This window comes from Lycium barbarum, chromosome 4 (genome assembly GCF_019175385.1).
Source record: "Lycium barbarum isolate Lr01 chromosome 4, ASM1917538v2, whole genome shotgun sequence".
Classification (NCBI taxonomy): Eukaryota; Viridiplantae; Streptophyta; class Magnoliopsida; order Solanales; family Solanaceae; genus Lycium; species Lycium barbarum.
In genome coordinates, this window is record NC_083340.1 from 23,515,862 (window position 1) to 23,537,851 (window position 21,990).

A 21,990-nucleotide genomic window follows, 5' to 3' on the forward strand; every position below is an offset into this window, starting at 1 on the left:
TGCAATTATGCTGGTCATGATCAGCGCAAGTGTCCCTTACGACATGGTGGTCAAACTACATCTCGCGGTGGAAGTACCTCTCGTGGTGGAGGAAACTTTCGTGGTGGAAGTACCTTTAGTGGTGATGACACGTCTAGCGGTGGTGGAGGAAGATCAACTCAAGGGCATTAATTGATGAATGTTTTTAAAGATTTTTTCTTACTTTGATGATTGTATTTTAAAAAGTTTGGCTTGAAGAATATTAGTATGTTAAGTATTTTCATCTACTCAAGGTTATGAATGAATGATGCAATTTAATTAAGTTTATTTTTTTTGTATGAACGCTGTCATTTTGAGAAACTTTTGATTAATTATTGATGAACAAGTTTAAGTATTCACAAAGAACTTCAAGATAATGTCGCCGAACCTTCAAACGAAAATGGCGTTCGAGCACTTTCAGCCACTAAAACGGCCATCCGAACTTTTCCGTATCCTTGATGTATTGATCCTACCTTATTAATCGCACAAAAATAAGTAGGGTTCTATATAAAATTTTGATGTCTCGGGGTCGCGAAGCATGATTAATCTATGGTCAAAATACGTTAAAAAGTGTAATGGAAGAAAGGTTAACTAAAAGGGCTGGGAAAAAAAAAACAAAGGCACTATAGCGCAGTAATTTACTGGGCTATAGCATCTTCGTCTAGGCACTATAGCGCAGTAATTTACTGCGCTATAGCAGTTAACGGCTCCGTCTCCGTTACTGCTATAGCGCAGTAAAATACTGCGCTATAGGTAGTTTTGTAACTTTTTTTTTTGTTGGGGTATTTTGGTTCAAAATGTTTTTTCTAGGGGTATTATGGTTCCGGACTCTCTTAATCATATCAATTTCTCTCTTTGTTTAATACTCCCTCCGTTCAATTTTACTTGTCCATTTTGGACTTTTCACGTTGTTTAAGAAATAATAAATGGAGTACATAATTTACCAATGTATTCATATTAATTGATGCATATTTTTATTAGATTTGAAAAAATGATTTAAAGTGAGTAATTAATACTATCGGTAAAATAGGAAAAAATATTGTCTTATCTTGATATGTGAAAAATGACAAGTAAAAATAAAAATCTATTTTAAAAATAGTAGACAAATAAAAATGAACGAAGGGAATAGTATCAATTTCTCTCTTTGTTTAATAGGATTACTAAGACCTCGTAAAAATTCAGACAACTTTGGCCCGTGTGAACCAAGAAATTGCCGAACACAACTAAAATGCAACAAATTTAGAGCATTCTCCGTAATATTAATGTACATAGAGCACAACCAAATAAACTAACAATTCAAGCTAATAGCCTATTTGGCCAAATTTATTTTTTCTCAAAAGTGTTTTTTACTTCAATAAGCACTTATTTTTAAAAAGTAAGGTATTTGGCCAAGCTTTTCGGAGAAAAAAGTGCTTCTAGAAAGTAGCCGACGCTGTTTTTAAGAAGCTAAAAAAATAATTTTTGCCCAAAACCACTTTTTTGAAAAACACTTTTGAGACAAATATACTTAGAAGCATTTTCTAAAAGTTTGGTCAAACACAAACTGCTTTTCGCCAAAAGTATTTTTTTAAAAAGTACTTTTGAAAAAAAACATTTTTTAAAATAAGCTGATTTTAGAAGTTTAGCCCAACAGACTATAAATGTGCTATGAGTACGAGGAGCATCTAGAATTAGTTTAGAATTGTGAGCAATTAATGTCTAAACAAGTTAGTGCTTACGTAGTTCAACTGTCCTAAGCTTTAAATTGTCACGCCATTGGATCATAAGAAGAGCTCAATTCCGTAGATCAATTTCTTGAGTTGCCTATTTATGATTTATTTACCACAATTTGATTAGCTGATTTTGATAAAATATTCTTCCTTAGTTAGCTTTAATGAATTCAAATATCTAAATCTTGCACTTACAAGGCAATTTATTCCTATTTGAAAGAAGAAATCGGAATTACATCTGTTAATTGAACATAAAGCTGGAAAAATGAATTATAAATTTATGTATTCGTCCAATCCATCCATTTAAAAATAGATTGAATGATTGATTTATTTTAATCTAATTAAATATGAATTATATCCACATAATCTGCAAAAAATGTATAATTGAGGTATAATAACCCATCAAATCTCATTTGATTGAAACGTCCATTATCTCTAGTGTATCTTACGTGTATCGTCCAATATAATGTGATATACTGGCCGATTCTTTGCGCTTGTGTATTATGATATGTGCTTTTCTAGTTTGAGGGCCATATATGTTGGGTTTCTTATATTGTAGGAAAATTAGCTTAAATAGCCCGCCGCCGAGAAAAATAACCAGCAGATATATGATATATGTATAACTAGTGTATAATGTATGTATATTGGCTAGTGGCTGTGAATATTTTTGACCGAGCAGCTAAATGTGTAACTTTATATGGCTGAGTGGTTGGAAATGCCACTGATTTTGAATATATTTAGAAAAAAGTCAAACAACAGAATCCTTGTTTGAGTGGTAATTAGATTATGAAATTTAAATATGAAAGTGATTGAAGCTTTTAGTTATTTTCATGGCCTTGGATCATCATTACTGCCTGACTCTTATATAAAGAGGATTTAACAATATACTATAATTTTATTTTTATAATTTTAGTAATTGTTATCACTATACTTCAAATACATAATCAAGCAGCTACATTTTACCCGTCTGATCTTTTTTTTCATTTGCAGATATTTCTAATTCATCAAAATTTGACATGAGTCAATCTCCAGTTTTATGTGTGGTTAAATGCTTTATAATAAACTATAAGCAATCGTTTTTACTTTGTGAGATTTGTATGTAGGGGGCATCAAATAAGCGACTTGGACCTAAATATGGATAGATAAAAATGGGTTGAGTCAATAACTGGATGTATCATTCGGGGTGGGCACAGTTTGGGCCAATCCGAAATCCAAACCAAAATCCTAACTTTTAAAATATTTGGTTTGGATATTTGGATTATGGATTGGACTTCGGATTTTATTTATAAAATTTATGAATTTCGGATTGGATATGGATTTAGTACTATGGATTTTTGGATATCCAAAAATCTGAAATTTTTATATCTTATATATAGCCCTACCTATATCATATGTGTCCAGAACTAATAAATCTAGTTTCTAACGGTCCAATAGATTAGTACCTAAGGCCCGACCCATTAAAATATTAAGTCTAATATACAATTATCTACTAAATCAAATATAATATAGGATTTTCTTACTTCTCAAGTCTCAAAAGTCTCACGTTAGTATCACCCACGGCAGAGTTCTTTGTTATTTTTCCAGATGACTACTTAAATTTTATTTTGTTCATTTCCACTTTTTTAGAATGCTTTTATTTGGTATGGATTTACTATGTTGGACATGACTTGGATTTGCTAATCCTAATTTTAACTAGAAGGCTTTTATTACTGACCAATTAAGATTTAGATTTACCTCTGTCGAACTAACACATGAATTTCGTTCCTAATAAGTTTGCCTTAAGTCTCAAGAGTCAAATTCGAAAATCCGAAATATCCGAACCGAATAATCTGATACCGAACTTAAAATATCCAATCCAATCCGAACTTATTTGGATTGGATTTAACCGAAAATTTCATATTCAATCCGATGACCTGAACGCCCACCCCTACGTATCACTAATGCATCCATAGTTATTTAAGTTGAAATGAGTCGGCTTGATGGGCTAAAAACAAGATCAAAATCCTACCCACCCAACTTTAACGGAGTACATAAAATCATTTTTTTGCACGGATTTCCCTTCAAAGGATTCGCTTAAAAAAGTGACCGAATATATCCCGGGATTCTGGGTTCGAACCCCGATCAGTAAAAAAAAAACAAATCGCAAGGCAAGGCTTCGCGAAAAGTCTACCTTAAGGCAAAAGTTAAAAATTCTTTTGCAAGTTAAATTTTGGATCCAAAATGCTATGAAGGACAAAAATTGGACCATTCAACATTGCTTCAGGGAAGGCAATCAAGTAGCAGAACATCTTGCCCATCTTAGCTTGAATTCAAACTCAAACAAGCTTTTCTTGCCGACAGATGCTATTCCAAACCAGTTGAAGGGCCTCATGAATATGGATAAATGGAAAATCCCTAACTTTCGAGTTAGGAACAAAAAGAACCACGAAATCACCCATGCAGATATCATCTAGCTATATCCTTTGGATGTTTTTGCCTTTATCTTAATTAAATTGTACAGACGGAGATCATCAATAGATTTTTGCCCTGATCTCTCTTGCAGCAATATCATTAGAGCCAATCATACTAGGTTGGTCTTAAGCTGTAAAGAAGTGGGCATGCCCACTCTCTTCTATATTCTCGGAGAAGTTAGGCTTCACATCCCTCTCGCTCATGTATTTTGCTATGTTCTATTAATATACAAGGTAGGGTCAAGCCTAACCGCCCGCCATGAAGGTGGCTTTGAATTGAAAAAAAAATAAATACATACAATATACCCTTGTATGTCTCTGTATTTCATTGTATAACACTTATATTTCATGAGATACACCTGTATCATTGCTGGAAACCACCCCAACCACCACTAATAATTACTCGTATGTCAACGTATGACACTTGTATTTTATGAGATACATATCAGAATGGTGGTGGAGTAAGTCAAATTTTACAGAATGCACTACCACCACCACCACCACCCACCCCCACCCCCCAATCTCTCACTGCTCCGCATACAAATGGGAAAACCCCCAAAATTGATTCAATATAATTTTGATTAGTATTTCATCTGAAATTAAATTGTTGATTTTGTGGTGATAATGTTTGCTGGGAACAGTTGAAGAGGGAGGAACCGAAGTGTGATTATGTGAAATTGAGATAATCTTGGAAGAGGTTAGGCTGAATTTACGTATATTGCTATAAAACTCAAACTATTGTTATATTGTGTAATTATTTTAAACTACCACTATAAAAAGTAATTAGAGGGACTGAGTTAGCTAAGCCATGTATTTTCCCATATAAAAAGATAGACCAGTTACAATCTTTTTTCAGGTACATGGCCGATTGAAATTCTTTTTAAAAAGCCATCCTATGCAGTGTTTTAAAAGGCGGGGCGTTTTACATACGCCTCGACGAGGCGTAAGCCTCGAGGCACGGGGCGTAAGCCCCATGGGTATTTAATTTTTAGTATTTCTTAAAATAATATAATTACAATAAATATTTTTAAATAGGTAAAATTACATTAAAAAATAAAAGAAAACTGTAAATAAATGATATATATATATATGTATATGTATGTGTGTGTGTGAGCGCGCGCGCGCTTGATCCTCACAAAAAAAATGATCAAAGCCCATTATACACCGCTTATAACTTGTAATTATATATAACATAATTTTACAAGTATAAACAATACAATGAAATAAAAGCTATTATGAAATGCAAAAAAATTCTAACATTTTAACTTTCAAACACGGAAAAAAACACAGTTTCTTAAAACACTATTACTATCATACTATTCATTTTATCTCCCTATAAGCAAATAATCAATAAAATTTATCAATATTACAATTAAAACATAACTTCTTCATGAACAAAAAATAAAATTATATGATAATTCTGATACATAGGACTTATGACCAATGACAAGTGAAAATGTACAATTCCGCTATGTGTTTTTTTAAAAAAATAAGTGATATTCACCCTCACGACGTTCTCAAATAGTAAATATCCAATACTACGACTTGTTATATGAGTTACACCCAATCTTCTATTTCTATAGATGAAAAACTATTAAGTATCATTATTTTGTTAAACAATTATGAGGGTGAATGATTTTAATTAAGGAATTTAAAATATAATTTGTGTAAGAACTGTTAGGCGAGCCCTGGGCGTTGGGCGTTAGACGTGTTTAGGGCGTACGGTTGGGCGCTTAGGGCGTAAGCCTCATAGGAACTAAGCCCCGCACGTTAGCCCCAGGGCGTTTTGCCACTGTCTTGTCCCGAGGCGAGCCCCGGGACGAGTCCTGACACTGTCTTTTAAAACAATGATCCTATATAATACTATGTGCTATATATTAGATATTGATGTTTTTGGCAATGGCATTTAAACTGTTTGTTCCGGAAGGACCCTTTTTTGTATAAGGAACTCATCATACTCAACCACAAAAAATATCTAGTTGTATTTTACTAAGAAAACTGAAATTTCAACTCTGCATATTAAAATTCAAAATTCACGTCTTGAATAATCATTCATGACTTTCTTCCATTGACAGGCGATAAAGACATGTTATATGACATGTGATCTATGCTTTAAATGTAAAATTCAATATCTTTTTAGGTATTCAATTATTAAATTGAAAAATTACCTGAACATAACATATGTTATGTTTTGAAAGAAATTTAAACAAAAAAGATTGTGTATAATGAGTACTAATTGTGAATCAAAAAAACCACATACGGCTCAATGAGTGATTAGCCAAAGTATATAGATACGGCTCAATGTGTGATTAGACAAAGTATAATGAGAAAAATAGTAACTAATCATATATGAAATATATAGTAATAATACCTACAGTACTGATTATTTAATCCTTAAGAAACAATATAGTTTAAGTACAAGACAAAAATAAACATACTAAAAACACGTTAATTGAAAAATAGCTTTTCGTAATAATATATGTGAGTGTATGCTCTCTACTTAGTGTGGAATCCAAAAATAAATTTCATGTAAAAAACAAATTAAAGTGAAAATTATTCAATTTTAAAGCCGGAAAAAGAAGTTCTCACTCGTTTTGGGTGAGGGGAGTGATGGATCGATTAAGTATTGCCTACTCAAGTCTTCTTGCGTCAATCTCCTCCTTAAAATGCAGATTTAAATGATCTTCTATGTAATTATATATTGTGAACGAGAGAGGGTAAAAATTTACATGCATGTATCAGGGTATTTACACTAAATTAATAGATGCATGATATATGTTTGTATATTCATTTCTATCACTTAATTAATGTATATTTTTACTTTATTAAATCACTTGGTCACGGGAAATTATTGGTCTGGTATCATCTTGTGCAAGTAAGTATTTATCATAAAAGAGGTTGTGTATGTAAAATAAATTTTCATTTTAGCAAACCAAGAGAGATTTATTTACTTTTTCTTCAATTTTGCTCTTATCAATTATCATAAGTAACTATTTTCTAAACTTATTAGAGTACTAATAGTCAAATTTGATTTTCCATCACATAATTTATATGAATAACTTAATAAATAATTTTTTTTTAAAAGGAAAAAATCATGAATACTTGATTATTCAAAGGGAATGGAGGGAGTACTATTACTTCATTTCATAAATTATTGCTAGCTACTCAAGCAATCTTCAAGTGGAATGGGTATCTACACCCATCCCAGGACACAACATGTTCGTTAATATTGTCCAAGCAATTATTCTACTGATTATAATGAGACACTCCTCATTCTAACAACAAATCAGTACGTCTATGCTTTTTGAAGTTCAAGGAAACTGTGACTCCATTCTGACCAATGCAAGTTTATTTCATTAAATTATAATTTCACGTACTTTAACTCATACTATGTTACTTACTTTCTCTTATTTTTTAATATTTCTCATTAATTAAATGAATTATGGTATATGAGAACAAAAATGATAGTTATTACACTATAACACTCGGTGCAAGTTGGCAGACATCTACACCCATTTTAGGGCATGACAACTCCGTTGACTCTTTCGAGCAAAAGTAGGATTTAACTTCTTTTAGCGTATATTGCTTTTTAGATAATTATATTATTCACGGGTAATGCTCCGGAGACCAATTAATATTCAAATTTTAGTGTTTTTAGAGGGTCATGACTTATCAGTGAATTTAGTTTTCGGAGGTTTTTATGTTATATTTGTGATTCATTTTTTTTCAAACTATATTGATTAAAGAATTAATTAGTACTAGCTTGTTATGTTAAGCTTATTAACAATCATTAGCCAGCAAGACCGGGATTCACTCAACGAAAGGCCCAATTCGAATTCCGTTTATGTACAAAAATATCCTCTTGGATAACTTACATAATCTCAATTACTAATCCTTTGTGTATCTTGGTTGCACTTGCCATTCATTGGTTATTAGCGGCATCCCGAAAACGTTTGGATCGAAATATGACTTCAAATTAAGTTCCAAATTAGTGGATGCTGCCAAGGAAAGCGACGATGCCATACACAAAAATGTGTAACGTGTGGTCACTGAGTCGTCGTAAAAAGGAATATACTGTTTCACGCATATGATCCAGAGGAAAAAGGTTTTGTTTCCACTGAGCTAAAATAATATGTTGATGTCTCTAGTAAACAAAATTATTGTTTAATAATACAGATTGAATGTCAATCACGTCCCACCCAGTTTGAGAGTGTGACATGACTGTCATTCTTCTTTACTGAAAATGATTTTTTGTCCATAATATAGCATATTAGGATAGAAGGATAGTAAGGCTAGTAGGTAGTCTCACTTATTCTTTCGCACTAGTGATCGTAGTTTTGCTCTATCGTTTATTGCCCTTTGATTTCTGCTTATATTTGTTGGGTCTTGTCTTTCCAGATTGTTTTATCATGACTTCTTCACTCTTGTTATTTGTTATTTTCGCATTACTCTGATACGCTTGTCCGTATCTGACTCTTTTGTCTTGTTTTCTCTTGAGCCGAGGGTCTTTCGGAAACAGCCTCCTACCTCCCAAGGTGGGGTAAGATTTGCGTACACTTTACCCTCCTCAGACCCCACATTGTGGGATTTCACTGGGTATGTTGTTGTTGTAATATAGGAGAAAAGGGTCAAATGATCTATTACCACTTAGGACTAGAAAAGGTTTTTTAAGCAAGCTCTTTCATTGGCTGCAATAGTGGGTGATTTCATCACATGGATTATAAAGAACAAGCCCCATATTGTGTTGACAGTAAGAATTAGCAAAAAGGTTGGAACACACATTTGACAAGCCAAATAGACCTTCTTGAAAAGTAATACCTCAATAGGTATTGCTTTGATTTGGATGTTTCTATTTTATAAAAAAACTTCTAGGCAGTGATTTCCTTTGCTTTCACCCCAGTTTTTGCCACAAATATTTATGTCATTTGATCATTTCCTTTGCTTTGACCTCTTTTTTCCTTCAATGTTTTATGTCATTTGGTTATTTCATTCTTGAAAGAGTTTGATTTCTTGTACCATCGTTCAATTAATAGTAATTATATAAAAAATTTACTTTTCTTTATTTTATAATAGAAAAGTTACTCAACTAATAGTAATTATTTCATAAAGTCATTTTTCTTTATTTTGTAATAAAAAAGTCACATAACTATTACTATCATTTCTCTACAAAGTCATTCAACGAATTCAGGTGATATTTCCGATAAATATTGCTAACGTGGGAATTTTTCAAGCCAATTTTTTTTAAAAGTAAGAAGCTATCCATTTTAACTAATCATTAAATTGATGTCATCACACAAGTTATTACCAAAATTAAAAGTTCAGAAATTTATGGGGTTTTACATTAGTAACCGATTTCCTTTTATGATCACATGAATTACTCCCATATGACATGTGCACTACTTTTTACAATTGTAATTTTCAAATATTATTTTTGAAGTCATTTATTAGGAATTAAAAAGTTACTCCAACATGACATGTGCCATTTAATATGACATAGTTTGTAATTTATTTTTCACCGCTATAACTACGAGACGTCTTCACGCACAATCGTTGAACTTATTTTGTTGAAATACATTTTCTTCCTAAAGGCCTCAAGCAGTATAGTGCATTAATTTCATCTCCGCCTCAAACAAATATATAGTACTAATGTTAGCACTATAAATAGAGATGAAGTCAAATCATTGGTTCACATCTTCTCTTTAAGATAAAAAAGGTTTTCAGGGACTCTCTTGGTACCAATACGGGGAGTAATTTGTGCGGGACGACAATCTTTCTGATATTAACTCTGGGTACTGCTTGACGCTTAGATGGACTAAATATCAGCATCACCATATATACTTGAAAGCGCAACAACTTTCAAGTGCGGTGATGCTGATATATAGTCCATCTCCGGCGCCGAGCAATATTCAAGTTAATATTAGAAAGGTTTCCATCCTGCACAATTAACGAACCCTTGAAAGGAAGCATTGTACTTATTATGTTCTTGGAGTGGTAGCCCTGATCCAGAAGCTACTGCTGATTGATACTTAGAAAATAGCAAAATTTCAACATATAGACCGATACTCTTTTGCCCGAGATTGCTAGTGAATTTCATGATATTTAGCTCAGCGGAGCATTTAATTTCATGAGGTTTACTAGCAATCTCTGGCCGTATGGGTCTATAAGTTGAAATTTTACTAATTGTCAATTTCCTTCAAAATCACTATTAGGCGTGTTGATAACCCTTTCTCGAGATTTAATTGTTGATAATAATAAGGATTCTTTTGTTTGGTATTTTTTTTGGCAATCTAATAAGGATTCTGCATGAAAACTGTTTTTTGGTCTAAAATGTAGGCGATTGGTTTTGTGGGGGAAGTGCACTGATAGCCGATTTCGGCACCCTGTTTAAGTTATAGCCACGGTGTACAAATTTTTACAAGTTTAGCAACTTCATAATCAACTTTTTAGACAAGTTGCTTGAGGTTTGGCATATTTTTTGTGCAAGCAAATTTTCGACAAACTCCACCAGATGTTTTGCTTCTCAAGGCCAAACTTCTTTTGAAGTTTTTATTACTAATATCTGAAGTTTCATACATATATCGAAATTAAGAGTAATTTTTTGTTGTGAATTATTCTATAGTGTGAACATTGTACTAGAGGATTCTGTGGATTATTCTATTGTTAAAAACTATATATATATATATATATATATATATATATATATATATAGCGCCAAACCGCCTCATTTTTCCAATATGTAAATAGACTTAAATAAGAGTTTTTACAGAAATGTATGAAAATAAATTCATGTTTACCATAACTACCAATATTATTTCACTTTTAGAAAATAGCAACAAAAACATATAGAACCTCCAATAAATCCTACAAATTAGGGATTTTGTCTTATCTTTTACACAAATCCTAGCGGCCGATGTCCCAATCCACCTGCCATCTGCCGCTACCACTGCTTTATCGTTGCTTCACCGGAAAATCCTGGAGCTTCTCTCCTATAGCTTTTTTGCTTTTTTTTTGTTGTTTTTTCTTCAAGAAAGTTTTTTTTTTTTTTGGGGGGGGGGGGGGGGGGGGGGGGATTTCTCACTCATGGCTTCCACAACTTCTTCTCTCCATGTACGCTTGTATATTATCATATATTTGTATGTCATGTGTATGTCAATGTATACAATTGACATATGCAGGACATATTGTAATATACATAGACATACACAAAATATATAGTGATATACACACTTGTCGTCGTGTGTACTCATATTTTGTGTGTATACCGCATGTATAGTGTGATACATAGGATATATAATAATATATACTAGACATACATTTATTCCACCTTCAAACCACCATAACCACTCCATGATCTGAGTAGAGGATGATGAAGTTAAGACGGCGGCAAGAGTTGCGAATGGGGATGGGTCGGCTAGATAAGTCCTACTGTTCTAATTTGTTATACTGTATTATGAAAAATGTTAGTATTATGTTTGAGTAATTAGTTTAAAGTATGCGAAAAAATGTTTTTATAATACCATTTTGTGTTAAGAATTCATCACCAACTTAATTAATATCTAAGATATTTCATGAAGAATCTAAAATAGTTAGAGTTGTAGTGAATTGGGAGGAGCACTCTAGAATTCTCATTCTAGAGTGATTCTAGAAAAAGATATATAAGAATAGAGGCGGAGCCAGAATTTGAAGCTTGTGGATTCGGGATTCTAATTCGTTTACGTTACAGGGTTCTAAAACAATTTATACATATTCAATGAATTTCTCAAGACAAATACAGGATTTAGACCAAAGTTACTGGGTTCGGCTGCTACCCCGACTACCATGCTAGCTCCGCCCCTGTTAATAGGAATATTCTAGAGAAAGTTTGTAAATATCTCTCTCATTAGATCATTCCGTCTCCACCTAAAAATAGAGGTGGCCATTTGTGTTGCAAGCAAGAGAATATGAAGTGCTCAAGCAAGTAATAAGTGAATACTCAAAAGAGAAGTGTGACAGAAATAATAAAATTCAAAGTTGTGCCCCACGATTTTCAACAATTTGATCTTAAAGGCTCAATATATAGATACATAAGCCTTATGGGGATAAATATCCACACAGAATAAGATGCAAGACGAATCCATAATACCATTTCAAATGTACATAGAAATGCAACAAACAAGTTCTCGCGCAAGGCATGCTACCACCTGATTGTGGCAACATCAGAATAAAACAAGTAAAAGACATTTTTTCTAACTTAATTAGAATATAGCTTAGGCACTCTTGATAACTACATCTGGTTCATAGTTTACTGCTGGCCCGCCTTTAAAATCTTCTGTTTCTTCAAAGTAATCCTCCCGAGCATTATTAGCTAGCATCAAGCAAACCAACCAGAAGAGGGCAGAATCAAGAGACAAAAAGGCACCGCCACCAAGAAGACCAGTCTTGGCAGTTGGGCATTCTGTTTGCAAATTGTGGTGTATGTTCCGCGTGATATGAAGTTGCTCACTGATTGTAGGCCACAACAACAGTGCTGCGGCTAAACCAGTTGTACCCCTTTGATTTACCAGCAGAAGATCAAAACCAAACGAGTCAAAGCAAAATAAGATAAACAGAATTGAAATAAGGTAAACGAAAATGACTAGAATTTCTTCTTCCGCTCGCCCTCCCTCCAAAAAGCAATGTGGATATAGTGGGAATAGTCCATTTACCAGTGGACATCAAAATCACTAAAGAGCTAATGCGAGGCGACTGAGACACAGAAATATAAAATGAGATATTCATGTAAGGAGGATATCTATGATACATGACATCTATGTCTTTGTTCTCAAGCCTTAATATATTTAAACCTTAGGAAACTAAAGTAAACTGTCTTTGCAAGACACCATAAAAACACAAAAAATTTAGAAAGTTCAATCTCTTTTTTTTTTTTCTCAACTACCATGCTGCTTAAAGGCTTTGAGTAGTTTGCTGTCAGATAGATTTGCAAGACCATCATCACACTACCAGTTTTTCCATCCATAACTTTGTTTCACGCATTATCTGACTACAGATTAGCATCATACACTAACTTCAGAATATTCAGGTCAAAATTAATAGTCATTAGAAGTGCTTTCTATCCCTGATTATCTTTAGCAGAGGTCCTTTTCTTTCTCAAAGTCAACTTCCTGACTTGTTAGTCAAGCTTTGAAGTCTCTACTTTATTTGGATTTATGGGATTATTGAAGAAGCAGGGGTTTCTCATCATTAATAAACTTCTATTGCCTTCTTCTTTTCTATTCGGGGTAACTAATGAACTTCTATCTTTTAGGGGAATAATAAGCATCTCATATGCCGTCCCAGTCGTCTTAAAACTAATTGTCAAAAAGCTTTCTCTGCATTTTGTTCCAGGTGATTTCCTAGAGCATCTTTACGCTCACATATGTAATAAAAGTTGTATATTTCCATCTTATTCATCCATTGAGATTTCCAGCCGGTTAAATCATCTTGCAAGTCGATGTTAATAGACGCAACATCAGCTCAAAGTTTCCCTCTGAAATTTAGTTAGCATGTAAACTATCCTGAAGTACGTGAAAATAGCAAAAGGGATAGGCTATCTATTTAGTTCGTATATATCACACACGAAATAGTAGAGAAGTGAAATATACTTACAGAGCAACATTGAGGAATACAACAAAAGTAGTGCTTCTCAGCAGAATAGCCTGAGGAATTGATTTCCCTTTATATGGGTGAAACAAAGACGAGAAGCCAGCCACAGCAGATGCAGCAAGAAAGATAACAGACAAAAAGCCTAGGGCAACAGTTGGATCAGATCGATATTTACAAATAACAGCCCCTTTTCCTGGTATTGCGGTTCCAGCTGCAGGCTGCAACAAAAGAACACTAAGTAAATCCAAAATGACACAAGGAAAAATAACAGAAATGGGACATACTTAGAAAATATCTTGTTGCCATGCTTCTAACGAAATTTAGAAGGTAAAGCGTTTATATGCTTCCATGTGTAGTTCTTTGCAATATACGAAGTCTTGTAGTGTTATATTACTCAGAAAAATATTGCCACGGTCTAACAGACCACAAATACGGAAGTGAAAAAAAAAAAAAAAATTCCAAACTATTATACTAGTTCTTCACGCTTATCTTATGGTTATTATTATAGGTCCCCTTTAGAAATTTAAGGGAAAACCTCCAAGAAAATGTCATCTAGCTCTGCATGCATCTAGACTCTAGTGTTGGGTCCATCTCATAATTTGAGGAAGAAAACATCTCCCTCATTTTAAGGAAGAAAACAAGGAAGAAAACATTTCCCTTGTTTTGAGAAAGAAAACATATTCCTTGTTTTAATGAAGAAAACATCTTCCTTGTATTTGGCAAATTATCAAGTATTTGCTTGAGTCACAAATGACATCAATAGGTTCATTTCATCCCTATAAATAGGGAAGCTTTCTATCATTTGTAGCATCACCAAGAGCAAGAGAGAAAAACAGTAAGGAAAACACTTGAGTGAGATATAGGTATTAAGTTTAGGATTGGTTTTTTGTAATAGTTGAGTGTGAGAGTTGCTCCTCCTATTGTAATTCTGTTCCGGTTATGAATAGAAGACTTTTCCAATCCTAACAAGTGGTATCAAGAGCTTGGTTAATCTTCCAGGCCAATCTTTTAAAGATTCGTAAAAATTTTAGTAAAAATTTTTGTCCCAAAATTATGCTCTGAGTATACCATTAGAAAGATCTCGTTCCGAGGATTCCGAATATATATTTTTCGGAATTTTTCGACCACCGGAAGGCCTCCAAAAGTCCAGTCAAAGTTTCTCTATCCACCATCGCCGCCGCCGCTCCGCCACCTTCCGGCCACCAGCTCGCCGAAGAAGACGACCGGAGAAACCCGATCCGACCAACCCGTTTTGTCCAGACCAACCCGTTTGACCAGAACCAGATCTGGTTAAAGTCTAATTGCCACATCATCCTTTTGTTGACTCTTTCAACCAACCAGTGGTTAAACTGGCCCGGTTCGGTTTGAATTAGTGCAGCCCGGTTCACTCTGTTTTTGTCCGGTTTTTAGATTGGTCAGACCGGTTCCCTAGGTTTTCGACCATTCCGGATTCAACCGTGAGTCCCGGTTTGCCTGATTCTGCTTCCACAGTCCAGTACAAGCAGATTAGGTGCACTTTATCATGGAGAAATCATCATCGGATACCATGATTCCGCTAACATCCTCAAATTATAACATGTGGAAACCTCGTATGGAGGACTTGTTAAATTTGAAGGATTTAGCCGAGCCGCTCGAAAATAAAGGTGTCAAACCCGACAAGAAGACAGACGAAGAATGGGCAAGAATGAATAGGAAAACGGTCGTACAAATTCGATAGTGGATTGACCATAGTGTATTCCATCATGTCGCGTAGGAAACGAGTGCTTACAAACTTTGGGAAAAGCTTGGGAGCATGTACCAAGCAAAAACGGCTCGAAATAAAACATTGTTGATGAAGCGATTGGTAAATCACAAGCTTCGTAGCGGTACCTCTGTCACAGAACACACAAGTCAGTTCCAAGATCTCGTGAACCAGCTAAGTGCAGCCAAATGGGTTCTCAAAGATGAGGAGCAAGCAATCTTGCTCCTAAGTTCTCTACCTGATAGCTGGGAGACTCTTGTCGTCACTCTCAGTAATTTCGCCCCCAATGGTAAGATGACCATGCAGATGGTCACGGACGCCTTAATAAACGAGGAATCGCGAAGAAAAGAAGTCGGGGTAGATCAATCATATGCCCTTGTTTCTGAAAATAGTGGACGCAACGGAGGTAGAAGCGGAGGTAGAGGAAGAGGTCGAGGCAAAGGTAGAGGTCGAGGTCAAAGTAGAGGAAGATCTCAAGTTCGAGGGAGATCACGAGAGCGGGGAAAGTCCGTCGATACCAACACTTGGTTCGAGGGCTATTGTAACTACTGTGGCAACTATGGCCACAAGAAGGTGGAGTGTCGAAAGCTTAAACGGGAGCAGCCTCAAACTAACCAGAGTTCGAGCAAAGAAGATGGTGAGACCACGGTCACCGTGTCACCAGACATTGCACTTGTTACATGCGGAGAGGAAGCATGCCTACACGTGGGCACAAATGATATTGAGTGGGTGATTGATACTGCTGCATCATTCCATGCCACTCCACACCGAGATTTGTTCAGTACTTATAAATCTGGAGACCACGGCGTTGTGAAGATGGGCAACACCAGTTTCTCGAGCATTGTTGGCATTGGTGATGTGCACATAAAAACCAGCAATGGAAGCTCACTTGTGTTAAAAGAGGTTCGTCATGTTCCGGATCTGAGATTGAATCTGATCTCAGGAGTAGCTCTGGATCGACAGGGGTATGGAAATCTGTTCAAGGATGGTACGTGGAAGCTGTCCAAAGGCTCTATGGTTATTGCTAGAGGACATATTTGTGGTACTCTTTACAAAACCAATGTAAAGTTGTATCGACCGAGTCTCAATGCAGTTGAAGAAGAGACATCGCCAAACTTGTGGCATAGACGATTGGGCCACATGAGTCTGAAGGGATTGACGACTTTTGCAAAGAGAGAAGCCATCTCAATAGATAAATACGTAACTTTGGATCCCTGTGATCACTGTTTATTCGGGAAACAACATAGAGTTTCTTTCAGTTCCACCAGAAAGAATCGTTCCGAGTTGCTGAGCCTTGTCCACTCTGACGTGTGTGGACCCATTGAAGAAGAATCTCTTGGTGGTAGAAAATACTTCATGACATTCATCGACGACGCATCACGGAAGGTTTGGGCTTATTGTCTCAAATCGAAGGATCAAGTATTCGATCGTTTCAAGACATTCCATGCTATGGTAGAAATGGAGACTGGAAAGAAGCTGAAATGCCTCCGATCCGACAATGGAGGCGAGTACACTTCCCGGGAGTTTTTGGCATATTGTGCTGAACATGGGATTAGACATGAGAAAACGGTGCCACGAACACCACAACATAACGGTGTAGCTGAAAGAATGAACTGCACTATTGTTGAGAAAGTCTGATACATGCTCAGTATGGCTAAACTGCCAAAGCCATTCTGGGGCGAAGCTGTTCTGACAGCTTGTTATCTTATAAATAGGTCACCTTCAGTCCCATTGAACTTTGAAGTTCCAGAAAAGATATGGTCTGGGAAAGGTATTTCATATTCTCACTTGAAAGTGTTCGGGTGCAAGGCATTTGTGCATGTATCCAAGGAGTTGAGGCAGAAGTTTGATCTCAGATCAACTCCGTGTATCTTTATCGGCTATGGAGATCAAGAGTTCGGATACAGGCTGTGGGATCCCGAAATAAAGAAAGTGATTCGAAGTAGAGACGTCGTGTTCCATGAAAACCAGTTTCATGAGTGTGCTCCAACAGTCAACAAACAACGAAGTTATCATGCTCCAGATGATGTCCCTGAATCACCATACATTCCTTTCAACAACGAGGAACTTCATGATAATGTCCATGATGAACAAGAAAACATTGATCCGGCAGATGTTGATGATGATCAAAACGAAGAAATTCTTGAGCAGGGGGAGGCTTCACCCCAAGACGCAGCTGGAAATAATCAAGTTCGACGTTCTTCACGAGGGTTAATCCCTCAAAGGTCATACTCGCCAACAGAATGGATCTTTCTTACAAGCGAGGGGGAGCCAGAGAGCTTTCAAGAAGCTCAATCTCATCGTGAAAAATCCAATTGGCGACAGGCCATGGAGGAAGAAATGAATTCTTTACAAAAGAATCAAACATATGAGTTGGTGAAACTTCCTCCGGGAAAGACGGCCTTGAAGAACAAATGGGTCTTCAAGCTCAAGAAAGATGCTATCGGAAATATCGTGAAGTACAAGGCAAGGCTCGTAGTCAAAGGTTTCCAACAGAAGGAAGGAATCGACTTTGATGAAATTTTTTCGCCGGTTGTGAAGATGATGTCTATCCGAGTGGTTCTCGGATTGGTGGCAAGTATGGATCTTGAACTTGAGCAGATGGACGTGAAAACATCTTTTCTGCATGGTGATTTGGAGGAAGAAATATACATGGAGCAGCCCGATGGTTTCCAAATCCCAAAGAAAGTGCATCTCGTTTGCAAGTTAAGGAAGAGTCTCTACGGTCTCAAACAAGCCCCAAGGCAATGGTACAAAAAGTTCGACTCATTCATGCTGAAACATCAATACAAAAGAACAACTGCAGATCATTGTGTGTGCTTGAAGAAGTTCCCCGATGGAAAATTTATCATCCTTCTGCTCTATGTAGATGATATGCTGATAGTAGGCCAGGATGCAACTATGATCAACAACTTGAAGAAAGATTTGTCTAAGTTCTTTGATATGAAAAACTTAGGCCCTGCACAACATATCTTGGGCATGAAAATCATTTCGTGATCGAAAGGCAAAGAAGTTGTTCTTGTCACAAGAGGAATACGTTGAACGCGTGATCAAAAGGTTCAACATGAAAAATACCAAGCCTGTTGGTACTCCACTAGCAAATCACTTCAAGTTGAGCAAGGAAAGTTGTCCTTCTTCCGAAGAAGAAAAGAAGAAGATGAAAGCGGTGCCCTACTCTTCAGCAGTTGGAAGTTTGATGTATGCAATGGTGTGCACAAGGCCAGACATTTCTCATGATGTCGGTGTTGTGAGAAAATACTTATCAAATCCAGGAATAAAACATTGGGAAGCTGTCAAGTGGATACTACGGTACCTGAAGGGTACATCCAAACTATGTTTGTGCTATGGGGGAGCTAAGCCGATTTTGGAAGGTTACACTGATGCTGACATGGCAGGAGATTATGATAGCAGGAAATCAACTTCGAGTTATATATTCACATTTGCAGGGGGAGTTGTGTCATGGCAATCTAAGTTACAAAAATGTGTAGCACTATCAACCACAGAAGCCGAATACATTGCCGCAGTTGAAGCTGGGAAGGAGCTTATGTGGCTAAAACGTTTCCTTCAAGAACTGGGTTTCCGACAAGAAGAATACATAGTTCATTGTGATAGTCAAAGCGCTATGGATCTCAGCAAAAACTCGAGGTACCACTCACGCACAAAACATATTGACGTTCGATATCACTGGCTCAGAGAAGCAGTCGAGCAACATGAACTGAAGCTCTCTAAGATCAACACAAACGACAATCCTGCAGACATGCTGACCAAGGTGGTACCGAGAGACAAGTTCGAATTGTGCAAAGAACTTGTCGGCATACACTCAAACTAAAAGTCAGTGTACCCTCCTTCAGGTGTATGGGACTGGAGGGGGAGATTTGTTGGGTCCATCCCATAATTTGAGGAAGGAAACATCTCCCTCATTTTAAGGAAGAAAACAAGGAAGAAAACATTTCCCTTGTTTTGAGGAAGAAAACATATTCCTTGTTTTAAGAAAGAAAACATCTTCCTTATATTTGGCAAATTGTCAAGTGTTTGCTTGAGTCACAAATGACATCAATAGGTTCATTTCATCCCTATAAATAGGGAAGCCTTCTATCATTTGTAGCATCACCAAGAGCAAGAGAGAAAAACAGTAAGGAAAACACTTGAGTGAGATATAGGTATTCAGTTTAGGATTGGTTTTTTGTAATAGTTGAGTGTGAGAGTTGCTCCTCCTATTGTAATTCTGTTCCGGTTATGAATAGAAGACTTTTCCAATCCTAACATCTAGGGCCATAGCAATCTTTCTCTCCACTGATAGAACGATAATCACTCCATTCTTCTGAATAGATGAAATTGAGAAACATCAAGCACATACATAAAAACCTCTCAGTTAACTGCTATGGCCAAACGGGAATAAGTATAACCAATGTTGAAAATCTAACAGCGTGTTTGGCCAGCTTCCCTGAAGGCAATTTTTTTTTTTCAAAAATTAAGTACTTATTTTAGAGAGTTGAGGTGTTTGAGCAAGCTTTTAGGGGAAAATAAACACTTCTGAGCGGTAACAGAAGTTTGTTTTTTCATAAGCTAAAAAAATAGCTTGTCCCTAGATGCACTTTTTGAATCTGGGAAAGTACAAATTGCTTGGCAAAAGTGTTTTTCAAATTAATTAGTCAAACACAACCTAATACTCTCCAAAAGCACTTTTTAAAATAAGCAGATTTTGAAAGCGTGGTCAAACAGGCTATTAGTAAGAAAGCACAACAAGGGCAGATTGGGTTTTCAAGGACAAGACTCTATTCAATTCCTGATTCTTTTTAGTTTTGAAAAGTCAGTCCAGTAGGGTAGTTAGCACTACGTTTTAGCGATACCTGAATCGGTAGTTAGCACTAGACATTAGCGATACTCAAAATTCAACACCTTAACAAATAAACAGATAGTTTAAGCACACAATCGTGCCACCAAACAAACTATGCATATGCTAAGTTGCTAGGTCTGGCATATGTCCTTGTTCACCATATGCAAGAATTGAATCCGCCTTAGAATGAATCTACTCCCTTAAAAACGAAAAAAAAAAAAAGGAACTTCACTTTCAGATTGTCAATTTCACAGAAATTGAATAGAAAAAATGAGGGGTATCATCAACTAACCTTCTTGTTCTCAGCAACAACGCCAAATATAAACGATATGACACCAAGAGTTGCTATAATAATGGACATATGCTTCATACTCATAGCCATTGTACTTCCAAACTTGCAATTACCACCTAAAAATCCAAAAAACCCAACTTTTAGGAAATTGAACAGAAAGATTCTACTGGAAAAACAATATATCAATTAAAAAAGAGAAACACATTGAAACTAGAACATGATCTAACACGGGAAGAACTTTATAAGAACATATTTTCTGTTTGCATGAAGGATTTAATTCTAAAAAAGTAAAGATCCAAATATCCAAAACTGTTCCTTTTTTTTTTTTTTTGGTTGCATGCATGTACTTAAGATTAACACGAAACAAGACTGAAAAGAGTTAAATTTTGACGAAGTGGGGATGATTTAGAGCCAAAAAGATAAGACCTGAGATTACTCTTTCAGCTTATCTGCAAAATATATAATTAGCACAGATTATATATTCAACGCTTTAAAACATGGAGTTGCACTGTATATCAGCATATAATGTGGAAAATGATAAGAGATGAAGAGGCCAATTTTTTTCATTGAAATGTCCGAAGGGCTTTACTCTTAACGGAATTCTGAGCCAACGTGGGAAAGAAGGTTGTCCACATTCTATTAAGAGGACCTCGAACTTGTCGAAGACCCTTTTTTTTCTTTTTTTCTTTTTTAAATGGTCGAAATACCAATAATATTTGAGATGTATTTTACGGAAAAGGTTTAGATATGTCCTCGTGTTTACCGTCATATACTTGGTCCAAATATATTTTTATTTAAAATATAGTTAATCAATTAGCACCAGATCTTGATACGTGTCATAATCCTGAGAGAAATACTCCATATGAAGGGTATATTTTCACTCGCATACTTTGAGGATATATTTGATCCGTTAAAGTCTTAATCTTTTATGATATTTTGTTTGTTAATTGGTTGCCTTGTTGGTTCATGGCAATATAATAGAAGTTTGTAATGATGAAATTCCTCTCAAATTAATTGTTTTTTCCTGTAAATCTTAAATGCGATCAAAGCGAAGCAAAAGTAGTGTAAAAAAAAAGAACCTAAATCATTTGTGGGAAGAGAAATTCAAACTGTGGTCAGTCAAGAACACTAATAGTATGATTTTTCATCTAAAAATGGCATCCTAGACTGAATAAACGAATCCCCTAATTTTCTTCTCAACTTCTAGATCTAAATTATGATATATTTTTCTCAAGTCAGACTCATATTTTTTTGGATCACCGTGTAATTGCTCCTTTGAAATTCTTTTGTGGGCCAAAATGTCCTCAAAGTATGTGCGTGGG

The 21,990-nt window shown here is 35.6% G+C and overlaps 1 protein-coding gene across 1 annotated transcript; it reads right to left on the reverse strand.

The window, feature by feature from the left end:
* Positions 1–12,275: 12,275 nt before the first annotated feature.
* LOC132638286 (uncharacterized) lies at positions 12,276–21,328 on the reverse strand. Its single transcript, XM_060355229.1, has 4 exons — positions 21,095–21,328; positions 20,669–20,784; positions 13,802–14,016; positions 12,276–12,706 (listed from the first exon to the last, which is right to left on the reverse strand). Exons 2-4 carry the CDS (start codon positions 20,756–20,758, stop codon positions 12,424–12,426), a joined length of 588 nt encoding a protein of 195 aa, XP_060211212.1. The 5' UTR covers positions 20,759–20,784; positions 21,095–21,328; the 3' UTR covers positions 12,276–12,423.
* Positions 21,329–21,990: the final 662 nt, after the last annotated feature.